The sequence below is a fragment of the Macrotis lagotis genome, chromosome X, assembly GCF_037893015.1.
Source record: "Macrotis lagotis isolate mMagLag1 chromosome X, bilby.v1.9.chrom.fasta, whole genome shotgun sequence".
In the NCBI taxonomy this organism is placed as follows: domain Eukaryota; kingdom Metazoa; phylum Chordata; class Mammalia; order Peramelemorphia; family Peramelidae; genus Macrotis; species Macrotis lagotis.
Window position 1 is genome coordinate 9,123,939 of NC_133666.1, and position 17,171 is coordinate 9,141,109.

The window sequence follows — 17,171 nt, forward strand, 5'->3', positions numbered from 1 at the left end:
CGCTCTTCCCTGCGCGCTTTCTCCCCTTCCTCCCCTCCACTTGCCCCTCCCCCCGCGGCCGGACAGGTTGCTGGGGCCACAGAAAAGAAGGGCGAGGCGGCGGAGGGATACGAGGCCGGGCCGGGCGGCCGGGCCGGGCCGGGCCTCGGGCCGGGGCCAGGGGGCTCGCGCGTTGCTCGTGCGTGCGTGCGCGCGCGCCGGCTGGCTCGGAGGCTCGGCTCGGGCCGGGAGGCTCGGCTCGCGCGGAGGCTCGGCTGGGGCTCGGAGGCTCGGCTCGGGCCGGGAGGCTCGGCTCGCGCGGAGGCTCGGCTGGGGCTCGGAGGCTCGGCTCGGGCTGGGAGGCTCGGCTCGGGCGCGGAGGCTCGGCTCGGGCTCCGAGGCTCGGCTCGGGCTCCGACATGAGGGCGGCCGCCGGGCCCGCCGCCGGCCTGCTCTGCTTCCTGGGCTTGAGCCAGTGGGGCTGGCCCGCCGAGGCGGCCGTAAGTCCTTCCCCCCGACCCAGCGGGCCCTCTGCAGCTCGGGGAGCGCCGTGGGGGGGGTGCCCCGAGCGGGCGGGCCGAGGGGCTCCTGGGGCTTCCCCGTGGCCGGCCGCAGCACACGCGACAGGCCCTCCCGCAGGGGCGCGCGGCCCGGGGGGCGCCTCGAAGTTGGGCCCCGGACCCCGGCTTGGGCCGCCCCCGCAGCCTGGGCGGCCAGCTGGGGCTGCGGGGCGCGCCGCCCCGGGGGGCTTCTCCCCGCGGGCCACGAGCTTGCGGCGCGCCCCGCGCAGCCGGCGTGGCCGCGGCCAGCCCCCCCCCCCCCCCTCCGGGCTTCCTCCCTTGTACAGCGAAGGCACGGGATGGAAATGACCTTCCGGCCGTCAGGGACGCCAGGGACTGGCCTGCCACCACGGGAAAGTCCCCCTCCTGGGCCTGGGCTCCCGGGGCTGCCCTGGCTGGCCACGCCCCCTCGGTGACTCAGTTTCTCCCTGTGTCAAACAAGGCCTTGGCCTCTAGACCGAGCTAGAACCCTGTGCTTTCACACTGAAGTTTGAGGTGCGATGCTTTTGTCTGGGGAAAGGGAGGCCGAATGTGCCGGACTCCAAAGGCTGGGCAGTGAGTTCGAGAAGCTTGGGCAGCTCACAGCCACTTGCCACAGTGAGGCCAGGCCTCCCCGGCCGGAAGCCTCGTGCACCTCGCCTATGGCAGGGCCGAGGGGGCTCTGATAAAAGCCACGGCGATGTCCAGGATCCATGAAGAACGCATGGCCGGGACCCGTGCTTTAACTGACCAAGCTCAGGCCGGGGCCCTGGCATTCCCGGAATGCAGCCTACCTTGAATATTAACCCAAATGGAATGGCACACAGCTACTCCCCAACTTGGGGGGGGGGATTCCTCTGCAAGAAACTCCTAACAAATTCAGGACAAGCTAGCATTGTTTTCCTTTAAATTATTTGCCTTTTTTTAAAGAAAGGTTTTATTTATTTTGAGTTTGACAATTCCCCCCCCCCATCTTGCTTCCCTCCCCCCACCCCCCCAGAAGGCAGTCTGTCAGTCTTTACATCGTTTCCATGGTATACACTGATCTAAGTTGAATGTGATGAGAGAGAAATCAGATCCTTAAGGAAGAAAACTAAAGTATAAGAGAGCAAAATTACATAAGCTTAACAGTATGTTTTTTTCTAAATAGTCTTTGCTAATAGTCTTTGTTCAAACTCCCCAGTTGGTTCTCTGTTTTCCTTTAAATGATGAATGACACTACTTTCCTCCATTAGCTTCAATGATGAAGGCTTGTACATGGCTTTTAAGAATATTTAGGATGATTGATTTATATTTACAATGGAGCCTATTCCCCCTCCTCCATTTTACAGAGGAAGAAACTGAGGCCCAGGGAGGGAAAGGGACTTACCCAAGGTCACCTAGAGGCTTCTAGTTCTAGAGGTCCTCATTTTGCAGAGGAGGAAAGTGAGGCCCCAAAAGGGGAAGGGACTTGTCCAATTTCACACAGGGAGTAAATAGTAGGAAAAGTTACATTTGAACACAACCTTCTCTGACCCTAAAGTCAATACTCTTTCTTCTGCATCTATGCTGATCATCACATATAAATCTTCAAGTAGTGACAGTTGTGCTGTCGGACATGGCAATGCCACAAGCATCTTCTTGCCTTGCTTTTGAGTTGAAACAGGGTCACAGGTTTTGAAAAATACTGTATAATTACATCTAGATTGTTTTTCCCTTCCCAATTTTACCTGAAATAAGGTACCTGCTTAGATTACATTTCCTTTGCTGTTCCAAAAAACCATTGAAATAATTGTCTAACAGAATAAATATTTGAGTTTAGTTGGAGTAGTCACTAAGCATTCCCTCTTATCCTAATAAGAGATAAGAGAGTAAGTTCTATTTCCAGACTGGGGAGATTCCTTTCAGGGATACAAGGTCGGAGTGTGTTGTTCCTATGGCTTTGACCTACTCAGCAGGACACACATTTTAAGTGGATTTTTCCATTTGTGGAGGATGGAATTCAAAGACCTCACCATTCTCTTTTCATCTGTTCCCTCTTCATACCAATGACATGAACTACACAGTTACAGATGCAGCCTAAGGCTCTTGAACTACTTTTCTCTTGAGTTAACTGGCCCTTGACAGAGGAAGAGAAGGAAGGAGATTCTAGATTGTATGTTGCTTGAAGGGCAGAGCCTCAGTCCTACTGTTTCCTTGTCTCACCATCAAAAAACACTTAAGCTAGGGAATACTTTCTCTGTTTATGGTAAATAGTATTTTATTTTTCCCAATTACATGTAAAGACAATTTTTAACATGGATTATTTATAAGATTTTGAATTCCAAATTTTTGTGAAATTTTTTTCCCTCCTCCGTCCCACAGACGACAAAGCAATCTGATACAGGTTATGCATGTGCAATCGTGTTAAACATATTCCCACATTCGTTAATGTTGTAAAAGAAGAAACAAAATGAAAGGAAAAACAAGGGGGGGAAACACCCCCAAAACTAAGTGAAAATAGTATGCCTTGCTCTGCATTCAGACTCCATTGTTCTTTCTCTTGATATGGATAGCATCTTCCATCATGAGTCTTGAAATTGTCTTGGATCCTTGTAATGCTGATAAGAACTAGGTCTGTCATAGTTGATCATTATACAGTATTGCCAGTACTATGTACAGTGTTCTGGTTCTGCCACTTCACTTTGGATCAGTTCATGTAAGTCCAGGTTTTTCTGAAATCAGTCTTCTTATTTTTCTTATGTCATAATAGTGTTCCATTACATTCATATACCACATCGTGTTCAGCCATTCTCCAGTTGATGGGCATTCTTTCAATTTCCAATTCTTTGCCACTACAAGAAGAGCTGTTATAAATAATTTTGTTCATTTGGGTCCTTTTCTCTTTTTTATGATCTGGGGTACAGGCTTAGTAGTGGTACTGCAGGATCAAAGGATATGCACAGTCCCAGTTTCCCTTTGGGTAAAAGTTTCAAATTGTTATCTAGAATAGTTGGATCAGTTCACAACTCCACCAGCAACTTTGGTCTAGGGTATGCTTTCATCAGGAAAGAGCATTAGGGCATATACGAAGGTGAACCTGGGAAAGGGAGAATGTTGGATCAGATTGAGAGATTGAAGGGACTGGAGATGTGATCTTGTCCCATTGCCCAGAAGAGTGATAAAAGAAGAAAACTGAGGGGCAGCTAGGTGGTGCAGTGACTAAGGCACCAGCCCTGCAGTCAGGAGTACCTGGGTTCAAATCTGGCCTCAGACACTTATAATTGCCCAGCTGTGTGGCCTTGGGCAAGCCACTTAACCCCATTTGCCTTACAAAAACCTAAAAAAAAAGAAACCTGGAAATGGTTGGTAGGAAACAGGCCTGGGTTACCCAATTCTTTGCTAAGCTCTGGAAATACAAAGAAAGGCAAAAAAAGATTTCCTTCCCTCAAGGTGCTTATATTCTATTAGGAGAGAAGCTACATTTTTTGGTAAATGCAGAGGTTGAAAGGTAACTTTGTAAGAGAAGGTACTGGGCTGGGGGGGGGGGGGAAAGGAAACAAGGAAGGGCATCCTGCAGAATAGGGGCTATGACCTGAGACTTTTAAGAATACCAGGGATTGAGAAAAAAAAAGAATACCAGGGATTGGAAGAGGCAAAAATGAGGAGGGAGAGAGCATTCCAGGCATGGGGGACAGACAGTACAAAGACCTGGAAGTGAGAGATGGGGTCTTCTGTGTGAAGAGTGGCTACTAGGCCAGTATGGTGGTCCACAAAGAAAATAGAGGTGAGTAACTTGTGAGAAGACAGAAAAGATAGAACAGGTCAAGTTGCAAACATCCTTAAATGCCAAACAAGTGTGGTAATAGGGAACCAGTGCAGTTTATCACGTAGATAGTTTACAAGAGGAAGCATACTGCCTAGGAAGACTTCAGTGGAGAGTTGAGGCAGGGAAACCAGTGATAAGGTTGATGATGATGATGATGATGATGATGTTTTTCCTTTGTTCTAGAAGAAGACCATGACATCAGATAGGTGATACCATGGTATACACATGAATTGAATTTGAATGAGGGGGTGCTGGGTTAAATCACCAACTTTACTTTCTTCTCTGGAGCCATCTGAGTCCAATGAGCAGATATGGATCAGGATGACTGGAGATGGCCCTGGATGTGAGGCAGTGAGGGTTAAGTGACTTGCTCAGGGTCACATAGCTATCTGAAGGTGAATTTGAACTCAGGTCCTGCCGATTCCAGGACCAACGCTCTATCCATTGTACCACCGAAGCAGCCCTTACTTATTACTTATTACTGCAAATAGTCCAGTGGAGAAGTGATGAGATCCTGCTGTAGATATGAGTGGAGAAAAGGGAACAGGTCTGAAAGAAAGGCTTTGTAAAGAAATATCCAGTTTTGGTAAGTGTTTGCATATATAGGATCAAAAGAAACACTGTATGTAAAACATTTTGTAAACCTTAAACTTCTCCATAAAAGTTACTCTGATTATGATGGCAATTATTATCTGGGCTCAGTGTGAGCAAGAGATTGTAGTTATGTACCTGGCTGATGGGGAGGATGGTGGTACCCTTAATAATTAGAGGGAAATTTGGTTTCGGAACAAAAGAGGAGTTCCATTTTGCCTATGTTAAGCTTGGGATGTTTATGGGATATCTGGTTTGAAATATCCAGTGGACAGTTGATAATTTGATACTGGAGTTTAGTAGAGAGACTAGGGCTAGGCAAATAGACCTGGAAATTACTGAGAGAAAATTGACTTAGGGGAACTGAGACTATCAAGTGAGGGAGTTTAGAGAAGGCAGTCCAAGAGAGAAGTGCAGAAGACATGCCCAGTTGGTGAGCAAATTAGATTGTAGAAGGAGCAGTCAGAGAGATGAGCTTGCCAAGAGTGGTAGAGAGGATCTCAGGGAAGAGGGTAGTCAACCTCTCCAAGGGTTCAGGAACTATGAAAATTGAGAAGAGACCTCTGGATTTGACCATTCAGACATCTTTGGTAACTTTGGCGGTAGTAATTTCCCAGGAGTGTTGTGGGCCAGATATTTGACCACTTTTGCTTTACTCTTTATGCCTTTAGATTAGAGACAAATAGCTCATATATACAGCTAGTTAGTGTAGTGATTAGAGAACTGGACCTGAAAGGGAAGACCTCAGTTCAAATGTAGACTGAGATACTTGCTGTGTGACTTTAAACAAGTTTACAGTACCTGTCTCAGGCCTCAGTTTCCTCATCTATCAAATGGGAATAATAATAATAATAGCACCTACATCCCAGGGTTGTCTTGAGTATAAAAATGACATCTTTGTGAAGTGCTTTGGAAAACTTACACTGCCTGTATAAATGTTATTCTCATATTTATCTGGATCATTTGTATTATGGTGAGAGTTTCCATGCCAGGAAAGTTTCCTCCCTCAATGTCAGTGAAATTAAAGATTTTGACATGTCTTCAATGATTCAGGCTTGGTGCAAGACTTCATAATATGGCCTTCTCTCTTTAGGTTCTCCACCATTCGCACAATTTCCAGATTCATCATCCTTTGAGACCATTTTCAGCTTCCTCCTCTGTATCATGAGAGAACATGACAAGTGGTCTCTAAAGACTCTTCCAGCCCTGACACTTTGTGATTCTATGATATTACTTTTCATCTTTGTATACCTTGCACCTAGAATAGTGCCTTACTAATATTGACATTAATATTAACATAGAAAGATAGGGATTTCCTTATAGGGAAATAGAGATTTTAGTTCATGGAATACTAAATCCAATTCTTCTTGGGTTAGTGACAAGGAACAGTAGATAGAGCATAGTCAAGAAGCCCTGACTTCAAATCCAGTTTCAGACACTAACTCTCCTTTCCTCAATTTCCTCAGCTATAAAACGGGAATAATAACAATGCCTACCTCCAGGATTATTGTGAGGATCAGAGATAATAATTGTAAAATCCTTAGTCTAGTATATGGGAAGTGCTATATAAGTATTAGTTATTATATTTTCCTTCCATTATCCTGATCACTTGGCTCCAAATAAATCTCAAACCCCTTAGATACGTAGATCAAATGACTCTTAGATCAATGTAAGGTGTTGCAAATATTAAACACTATATAAATGTTATTAATTATTTTGTCCCTTGATGATCTCATTGATTTTAAAAATAGGATAGACTTGTCATAGGAACAGGAGGGAATTGATTAAATTGCTTAATGTTGTTTCAATGACTAATATTTACCTTTCTTCTATTTCTCTTATTTGAAGTGTTTGCAAGTCAAATACTGTGTTTACTTCTGGTTTCTTTTGAAAATCTTACTCAAAAGCTTTTTTTTTTGCTTGTCTGAAAAATCCATCTTTATTGATGATTAGACTCAGCTTTGGAGGGTATGTTATTTTAAGCTACTTCCTGATATCCTTTGCTTTTAGGAATATAATATTCTCATCTCTTTCTTGTTGAGAAAGTGATTTGGGCTATTCATATTGACTTTTGCTTGATAGCTAAAGATTTTTTCTTGAAAGCTCACAATATTTGTTGTTTGGCATTGAAGTTTAATCCCTACATGCCTTGATGTTCATCCTTGTAGCTTTTGTCAGTGTTGTGATGACTCTTACAGGTCAGCACTTGGTTCTCTATTTTTAGGACTTGCCAATTTCTTAAAAAATCATCACGGTTTTCTGAAAGATCTATTATTGTTCAATTCTTTATGCATCCTATCTTCAGTCTTAGTAAACTTTAAAAAATGGTTTATTGTACTTCCCCCTTCCCACATTACTGTTATTTTTTATGCTCCCCCCCATCTTCCACATATATTTCCACATAACAAAGAAAAAATAAGTGAAACAAAACAACATATTGACCATGTCTGATGATGTGCCTCATCCATACCTTCAAGTCTAGGGAAGCATGCTTCAGTAACAGTTCATGTTGCATTAATCAAAATTCTGCAATCTTTTGATTTTACCTTATTATGGTCATTGCCTCAATTGTTTCTCTGAGTTTGCTCATTTTGTTTTGTTTCATGCAAGTCTTTCCAAGTCTTCCCAAATTCTTCGTTTTTTTTTTTTCATTTCTTAAAATCCAATAATGTTTCATTGCATTTATATCCCAAGATTAATCCAATCATCTTTCAAGTAATGGGCATTCATTTTTCTTCCATTTTTTCCTACCACAAAAAGTGCTGCTTTAATTATTTTGGGGGACAGCTAGGTAGTGTAATGGAGAAAACTTGTCTTCCTGAATTCAAATCCAGTCTGAGACACTCATGGCTGCAGAACCCTGGTCAAGTCACTTACTGCTGTTTGCTTCTGTTTCCTCATCTATAAAGTGAATTGGAGAAGGGAATGGCAAACTCCTTTATTATCTCTGCCAAGAAAACCCAAATGAAGTTGCAGAATTGAACATGACTGTACAACTGCATAAATATTTTTATGTATGTAGGTCTTGTTGGTATGGCATTGGCCTCTTTGGGTCATACACTAGTAGTTTTATCTTTGGGTCAAAAGGTATGCTTAGGTATTATTTTTCTGGAATGTTTGGACCTATTTACAATTCTACCAGCAGTGCATTGTTTTGCCTGCCTTCCTGAAATCTATTTTACCATTTTTTGTCTTTCATATTTTCACCTGTTTTGCCAATCTTATGTATGTGAGGTAAAATTTAAGTTGTTTTATTATGTATTCCTCTTATTTGTTATTTGAAGGCATCCTTTCATATTGCTGTTGGTAATTTGTGCTTCCTCTTTTGAAAACGACTTGTTCATGTGCTTTGACCAATTATCTATTGGAGAATGACTCTTGTCTTTTTATATTTGTAGCAACTTCCTATATGTTTTGAATATCAGACTTTTATTGAAAATATTTGCTGTGAAACATTTGCTTGTTTTAAGATGCATTTATTCTTTTGAAATTGCCATCTTGTGTTTGTGTTCTACCAAATTTTCTCCTAATTCTATATTTTTTGGAAAGACTGCAATGACCTAGTAGACAGAGAGCTAGCCTTAAAACCCAGAAGCCCTGGGAAAAGCATTTAATCTATTAATGCCTCAGGCAACTCTCTAAGACTAAGTTGTAGAGAAGGTACTAACCTCTACTGTACAATTGAAATTAAGGTAAATTTAGGCACAAAGTTTCACTTTATTGGCAAGGCTAACAGTGACTAAAAAAAGGTGTCTTTTAGCTCTGTTTAGGCAACAATACAAAAGGAGAAGCATCCAAAAGCTAGAAGGCAGTATCAGATATGGGAAAACAATGTGATTGGTTAGACATTTGCAGTACAGGACTAGCAACAACTTCTCCTTCCATCTTTTGCTATGGAAAGCTCATTGATGATGTCCATCTACATGGTTAGTTAGTGTCACATTGATAACAGACCAGACTTCTTGAAGAACAGCCAATGTTGCAAAGATAATAGCCTAGTCTCCAAGGCATACATTTGCATCCTTCAAGAATAACAGATTTCTTTGACTCAAGAAGAGAACAGTGATTAGCAAGAAAACTGAATTTACAAACCTAATTAGCTCATGAGAGGAAAACTAAACTTCTGAACTTAACTCAGAAACAAAGAAAAATGACTTAGCCATTCATACAAAATATTGGCAATGATATAGAATAGAATCAGTTCTGAAATAGAATCAATTTGATTTTCTCAATTTAATACTACAATGGGAAATATACCAATGAAATCACAGACATGTGGCACTTGGTGGCACAGTGGGCAGATTTCTGGGCCTGGAATCAGAAGACCTGAAATGACAGTGAAAAAGGGTGGGGGACAGAAGCTAGAACAGGGGTAATGAACCAGAGAAGTAGAATCTAGGGAAGGAGGCTGAGTTAAGACAAAAAAGCTCTTTTCCGTGGTGGCAATGAATTGGAAATTGAGGGGATGACCATCAATTGGAGAATGGCTGAACAAGTTGTAGTATATAAATGTGATGAAATATTATTGTTCTTTTTTATTATGTGAATATTTTATTTGTTTTCCAATGATATACAATAGTAGTTTCTACTTGGCATTTTTGGTAAGGTTTTTAATTTCACAATTTCCACCCCGCTTCCCTCCCCACTCTCCCCTCACAGAAAATATTAGTGTTCTTTAAAAAATGAACAGGTATATTTCAGAAAAAGCTGGAGAGACTTACATGAACAGATACTGAGTGAAGTGAGTAGAACCAGGAGAATATTATACACATTAGTAGTAGCATTGTGTTACTATGATAGACTTAATTCTTCTCAATAATATGGTCATCAAATACAATTCTAAAAGAATTATGATGGACGCTGTCATCCACATCTAGAGAAAGAACTATCAAGTCTCAATGCAGATCAAAACACACTATTTTCACTTATTTAAATTTGATTTTTCTTTCTTGTGGTGTTTCCCTTTTGTTCTGATTCTTCTTTTATAGCATGACTAATATGGAAATATGTATTACATGATATTGCATGTGTAACCTGGATCAGATTTCTTGCTATTTTAGGGTGGAGGGAGGGAAAAAAACTTTACAGAAATAAATGTTGAAAACTATCTGTGCATATAATTGGAAAAATTAATTAGTTAATTTTTAAAAAATTAAATTTTTTAGGGAAATGGGGTTAAGTGATTTGCCCAAGGTCACACAGCTAGGCAATCATTACGTGTCTGAGGTCGCGTTTGAACTCGGGTCCTCCTGACTCCAGGGCCAGTGCTCTATCTGCCGCCTAGGTGCTACAATCAACTAATTAATTAATTAATTATTTTTCTGAAAAGGCAAAGAGCAGTTTCTGGAGGAAGGCAGGAGAATGAGGTAGAAGGTTTGGTGATTAATATAAGATTATAAATATCTATATAAATATCTATATAAATAAATATAAGATTAATTTAAGAGATAAATTTCAGAGTTGAGAATCTTGAGACACAGAGAGCACATCCTCCATTGAGACTTCTCTGATTTTTGCTTACTTCCAAATGGGCCAGACCTTTTCCTTTCCGTAGATCACAGGGCTCTGATTCCCCTGTTTTTAATTCAACAATTATTTTTACAACCAGATATAGCATAGCTATTGTATGTGACAGACACTGTCTTGGACTCTGGGAATGCAGAGACAGAAATGAAATATAGGCCCTGCCCTCAAAAAGGAGAAAGCAACATGTATATAAACAAACATACACAATATATTCAAAATAAATACAAAGTTTAGTTCATTGTGGTGGGGGAACACTATCATCTTGGCAGGAAGATGGAAATTAAGAAAAACTCTAATTTTACTTTGAAGGAAGGCAGGAATGAGACAGGAGAGCAGGGAGGGCTTTGCAAAAGTGGGGAGGGGAGAACTGCCAGTGCAAAGCAACAATGGTGGGAGATAGCCTATTGTGTATGGGGAATAGCTTAGTGGACCAGCCGGGATGAATTGGTGAGTGTGTGGGGGGTGGGGCTGGGGGAGGTGTGTGGGTTGTGATGAGTTAAAGATATTCAACAGGTGTAGTGGGGCAAGCCATTCTTCTGTTCATTTTGGTTGAATATTGGAACCAAACACCAGTTAACAAAGGGTTTCCTGAGTGTAGAAAAGCTGTTCAGTAGGAACACTTTTTTTTTTAGATTTTTGCAAGGCAAATGGGTTAAGTGGCTTGCCCAAGGCCACGCATCTAGGTAATTAGTAAGTGTCTGAGACCGGATTTGAATCCAGGTACCCCTGAGTCCAGGGCCGGTGCTTTATCCACTGCACCACCTAGCCGCCCCTCTGATACTCATTTAAAAGAAGGGAACTTGCAGGTGTCTTAGTAAATGGAGGCCATCAGGATACCCAAGTGGAGAATGTAGATTCTATGAAGCCCAGAGCCCACTAAGCCTCTTGAGTTTTCCTTTTTTTAGATTATGGCAAGGTGAGATACTTGACTGTGAAAATTATCATAATTTTCCTCACCCACTGTAGTCCTGCAATTTTGACCAAGTTGGTTGAACCATAGATTTTCCTAGGCTTGATTTCGCATGCCTTGTTCATCATGTGATTCACCATCCAAGATAGGGCCACAGTTATCATACCCTTGTTCAGTCCAGTAAACATGAGGAGATATTTTATATATATGTATATGTGTATATATATATATACATACATGTGTGTATATGTATATTTGTATGTATCCTCAGAAAAAAATGGTCTCTTTAAGGTCCACAATAACATGGCAGTATTAGGGAGAGTTTGAGTTGAGTTACTGGACTTCTTCCAGGTGAAAACAGAAATTGTTCCTCATGAGATTGATAAGCTCATACTATTTTCCCTGGGCATGAACAGCATTTGGATATGCAGTGATAAGCATGATGACAGTTGAGCTCCCTGTAGTCCAGTGTAAGCTGCCAGGTGCTGTCTACCTTCTTCATGGACCACATAGGATGATTATAAGAGGAGTTGATGTAGTGAAATACTCTGGCTTTCTTCATCTCCCTGATTAAAGAAGAAATATATTTCACCCCTTCCCCACAACCAGATATTTTTTGATGTTTACAGTATGGTGTTCATATAGCTCCATTTGATTCAACTCATAATAACCAGTGGGCCTGCATGGATACTAACCCTCTAAAGCACATTAATCCCACTTTCTTCAGTGGTCTAAACTCTATAACTGGCAGTGGAAATTAGGGTGCCCTGGTGGGACCCATTGGGAGCTCTCTAGCATGATAGTAAGCTGGCTGCCAGTTTTCGGCAGTCCCTTATATTGAAATGGCACAGGAACTCTAGGAGATGCCCTATTTTTGGGTGGAACTAAAGGCACCTTACCACCCTGGTGCTTGATTTCGAGGTATAGCGATCCTAGCAGCTACAAAAGCTGGTTACCAGATACTTACTTTTAAACTCAAGATTTCACAATCTATGCTCAAAACTCCCTCCCTCCAGGAGAGGGTGTAATCTCCAGCTGCCCATTTAATAGGGTGATGAGCTTTGTGCCTCCTCCTGCCATCCCCAGAGTTCCTGCAGAATTTGCCCTTGACTGTCATGAGCTCCCCTTTCAGTTTCTCCTATTGACTGGTCTATACCTATATGGCTGGGTAGCAGAGGAGACTCACAGCTAAAGCTTGAAGCCATGTGGACAGATCTTTGCCTAGAAAAGAGACTACTCATAAAAGGACAGCATCAGAGATCGCAGTTACTAACCCCATCTATCTGAGGACTTTCACCCCTTCCCTTGCACAACCCCATTGGAGAATGAACTTCCGTAGGAATTCATCTTTCTGGAGGCAAGTACTCACAACTTCCTATCCTAGGCACCTACAAATAGATGGCGTTCTTCATGTGGAGCATATAACTGACTTCAATCAGCTCTGTAAAAAATATCTGAGATTATATGTATAGATTTCATCGAACCATACCTTCAGTAACCATTGTGCCAGTAATCCATCGCCCTATCCTAAAGTTGGAGTTTGAAGTCTTAACCCCCCCCCCCCATTATTTCAGTGATGAAAGCCCATCCTTTTCCCTTTTCCTCTTCTCCCTCCATGGAGGAATCACTTCCAGAGCATAGGAAGGCAGCTTGGTATAATGGGTAGAAGGCCAGGCCTGGAATCAGAAAGACCTGAGTTCAAATTCAGCCTCAGACATGTACTAGTTGTCTGAATCTGGACAAGTCACTTAACCTTTGTCTGCCCCAGTTTCCTCAACTGTAAAAAGGAGATAATTCTAGCACTTAACTTGCCAGGTTTTTGTGAAAATCAAATGAGATAACATTTGTAAAAGTGCTTAGGACAGGAGCTGGCAGATAGTAAGTGCTATAGAAATGTTAACTCTGATAAAGCCAAGACTTTCTTCCCACTGAGGGGGGTTACAAATCTCCTCACTCCCCTCTCAGCCATTATTGGAGTCTTATAGTTGGGGTCTCAGCTCTGGGTAGGCCACTGTGCTTCCTCCCTTGGCTTTATCAGCTCTCTGTTGTCATTTGGATCCCTATCCCCATCAATAGCCCCTTTTGACTCGTCCGCCTTACCCTTTGACTTACCCTTACCAGGCCCCTCAGCAGGCCCTCTCCTTTCATTTCAAGGCCCTTAAATACCAAAGGTTTCATCTCTAGTTGCTGAGTATACTGGAATAGTTTACATACCACTCTGTTATGCTCATCATTGAGAGGTGATGAATAACAACCAGGGAGGCTGGACCTGATTCCATGGAACTGAATAATCTGCATCAGTCTAGGCCTACTCCCTGCTCCGTGCTCCCTCGAGAGGACTTGACATATACCACCAGAGGGTGCTGTGCTGCTATGGCTGACTGTCCAGTTACTTCATCCTCCGCATTTGCATCCCCTTGCCCTGATTTTAGTCAGTGAGTCACAATACCATCCCATTCCAACTTCTGTAATAATTTGATTCAGTCATTTATTAGTTGAAGTTGGGGAGACATGGGACACCCTCCATTTCATGGAGAAATTCATCTGGTCAACAGGACAGGATGTGGTGACTCCTGTGGCCTTGGGACATCTTCCAAGAATGAAAATCCCAACTCTGTGTGGGAAGGCCTTTTTATACCCTGTGGTAACTAGGAAACCATGCCCAGAAGACTAGAGGGCAGTAGGTTCATCAAGGGAATGTACTTGAACCTTATTCTTCTGGAAAGTTCACACTTCTTTGCCTTTCATGGAGTCAGCCTAACTTAGGCAGAGCAAACTCTGGGAGATGTATGTCCTGTTATGGTAGGCATATGAAATGGACACATCCAAAGAAGAACTCATTGTTTTTCTCCCTAGCTCTTCCCTGCTTCCCAGCTTTCCTGCTATGGTCAAGAGCAACACTATTGCCCAAGAGACCCTGACTCAAATCCTCAATGTCATTCTTTTTTTTTTCAATGTCATTCTTGACTCCTCATTCTCACTTGAGCCCACAAATCCTGATCTGCTGTCAAATTTTGTTTCTCCTTGGAGAACATTTCCTATATATGACCTGTTTTCTCCTCTTGCCCCTTGACCACTCCAGTTCAGGCCCTTAGCATCTCTCTCTCTCACTTGGAATATTGCAATAACCTTCTAATTGGTCTCCCAGTCTCAAGTTTCTCCCATCTTTGATTATTCTCTATTTGGCTACTAGTTAGTTTTTCTAAAGATCTTATCTGACTATTCCCCTTCTCTCCTTATTAAATAACTCCAGTGGCTCCCTATTCCCTCAAGATCAAATATAAAACCTTTGACATTTAAAGCCCTCACAATCTGGCCCCTTTCTGCCTTTCTAGTCATTGATTCTCCTCTCCACAAACTCAGTGATTCAGCTATGTGTTCTCCTTAGGGCTCCTTACACATGGCACCCCATCTCCCATCTTGGTGCCTTTCTATTGGCTTTTCCCCATACTTGGAATCCTCACTTCATGCTCAGCTTCTGACTTCCCTGGTTTATTTACATACCATCTCCCTCATCAGAATTAGTTACCTAAGAGTATCTACAGTTCTTCCTACGATGTCCTACCTTAAGCAGTTCATCATACTTTATGACTACTCAGCTCAGATATGCAAAACTGAACTTAATATGCCCTCAGTAGCCAACCAGAGACCACCCCATCTCATTTTCCCTCCTCACTGCTTTCTGTCTGTTAAGGTTCTTGGAATGATCCCTCTAATCAGCAGGCCTGTTCCATCCCTTCTTCTGTCCTAGCCACCCATGCAGGTTCATTGTCCTTTTCCATTTCCCTTCAGTGAGGAAGTCTTTCTTGAGCATCCTTATAGGTCTTCCGGAAGCCTGTCTTGTCTCATTTATTCGACTCCTTTGCCTAGTCTCCTGCTAGACTCCAATGCCCTTAAGGGTAGAGGCTTTGTTCTTTTATTTAATTCACTGAGTCTTCCACAAGACTGAGACAGTTCTATGTCCTTAAATGCTAACTCAAATATTTTATTGTTGGTTTTTTCCAAATCTCCATAAAAAGTGTTTTTACTTATGTCAGGAGGGATTGCTCACTCCATTTCTCCTGGGTGGCCCAGGTGCTTATGCTAGGAACAGCCTCTGCTCTACTTGTCCCTGTTTCCCCTCTTCTTTCTTGGGTTGTTTTCTGGTGCTTTCTGGAGAGCCTAATGGACAGGACCCAGGCGGGCAGACCCTAGAGGAAAATGTAGACTAGGAGGACAAGCAGGAGGTAGATATAGTTAGGAATGTCTCTTAGCTCCAAGACTCGGGGATATGCTGAGTTTATGATAGCTCCCTGCCAGAGAGCTGGGCAAGAAGGTGACCCCGTGAAACCATTTCTCCTAATTGCTTCAGAAATAGGAAACAGACTAATTCCAGTAGGGCCAGGAGTTTAGGCAAGGAGATCATTACCATAGTGTCTTGAAACCCCCTTTTTGGTAGGGTCAGACTATTTAACCTGAGGTTAAGGAAGCATCAGCTTGGAAAAGTTCCTTTGTTGTAGCCTGAAGATTCATGGCATTAGTGAATAGTTGGCACCATCTCCTGGAGAGAAGGAGTAACTGATTCCACAAGGAAAATAAAAAGCTAGAAATATTCTGAGAAGGGGAGGTGGGCTGCCAATGAGCTATCTAAAAACCAGTCTCTTCTGGTTCAGCTTGAGAGCTGGTACCATTGCTTGGCAGATGGGTCATATAGACTTGGAGCCAGAGGAAATCTTAGAAGTTGTCTAGTCCAATCTCTTCATATGACAAATAAGGAAACTGAGGCTCAGGGAGCTCAAGTGACTTGCGTAGTCTCACAACTTCTAAGTGTTTGAGATCTGATTATGAACTCATGTCCTCTTGTCTTCAAGTCCAATGTCCCATCCTCTAGGCCATTCTGATTCTATATTTAAAAAAATGTTCTCAATAAGTAATAATAAGAGAAATTCATAGTAAAACAACTCTGGGATTCCTCTTTATACCCATCAGACTGGCACAGAGAACAGAAATTGAATAAAAGAAACAAGCACCAGATTCTGCACTAAGTGCTTTGCAATGATTTCATCTTATCATCATCATCATCATCATCATCATTATTATTATTATCCTATTATTCTAATTTTACATTTAAGGAAATAGAGACTGACAAAAGTTAAATGATTTGCCTAGGATCACACAGTTTGTGTCTGAGCCTGGTTCTGAACTCAGATTTTCCTGACTCCAGGCCCTTTGATCTAACTACTTTGCAACCTGGGATACTTAGGGTAAGAAAAAACTGAATTTCAAGGTATGACAGGGAAGTGGAGCCCTGGTGGTACACCCTGTGTTCCTGGGCAATGTGATGTAATAATTTGTAGTCCAAAGATCTGAGTTCAAATTTTGCTTCCAACACTATATAACTTTGAATTGATCTCTGCCTCAGTTTCTCCTCTATAAAATGAGAGATTGGACTCCATGACTTCTTTTTTTTTATTAGGTTTTTGCAAGGCAGTGGGATTAAGTGGCTTGCCCAAGGCCACACAGCTAGGTCATTATGAAGTGTCTGAGGCCGGATTTGAACTCAGGGACCCCTGACTCCAGGGCCGGTGCTCTATCCACTGTGCCACCTAGCCGCCCCTCTATGACTTCTTAAGTTTTCATTCAACTCTAAATGCATAACCCTATAGGCCCTTTATCCATAGGCGTTTGATTTCTTTTTCTTTCTTTAGTTTTTTAAAAATTTTATATATGTGTGTGTGTGTGTGTGCATTTCCAATGAATAAAAACGTAGTTTCTCTCCCCTACCTTTTTCTCTCTATTGAAAAAAAGAAAAGGAAAACAAAGAAAAACAAGTAGTTGAAGGGGCAGCTAGGTGGCACAG

The 17,171-nt window shown here is 42.3% G+C and overlaps 1 protein-coding gene across 2 annotated transcripts in view; it reads left to right on the top strand.

Moving 5' to 3' along the window:
- Window positions 1-374: 374 nt before the first annotated feature.
- Window positions 375-17,171, top strand: part of LOC141500673 (uncharacterized) — a 216,332-nt gene continuing 199,535 nt past the window's right edge. For both annotated transcript variants that reach the window (XM_074204063.1, XM_074204065.1), the window contains exon 1: window positions 375-479. In XM_074204063.1, the coding sequence (XP_074060164.1) occupies window positions 399-479 (81 nt within the window). In that variant the 5' untranslated portion in view covers window positions 375-398. The remainder of the gene's footprint in view (window positions 480-17,171) is intronic.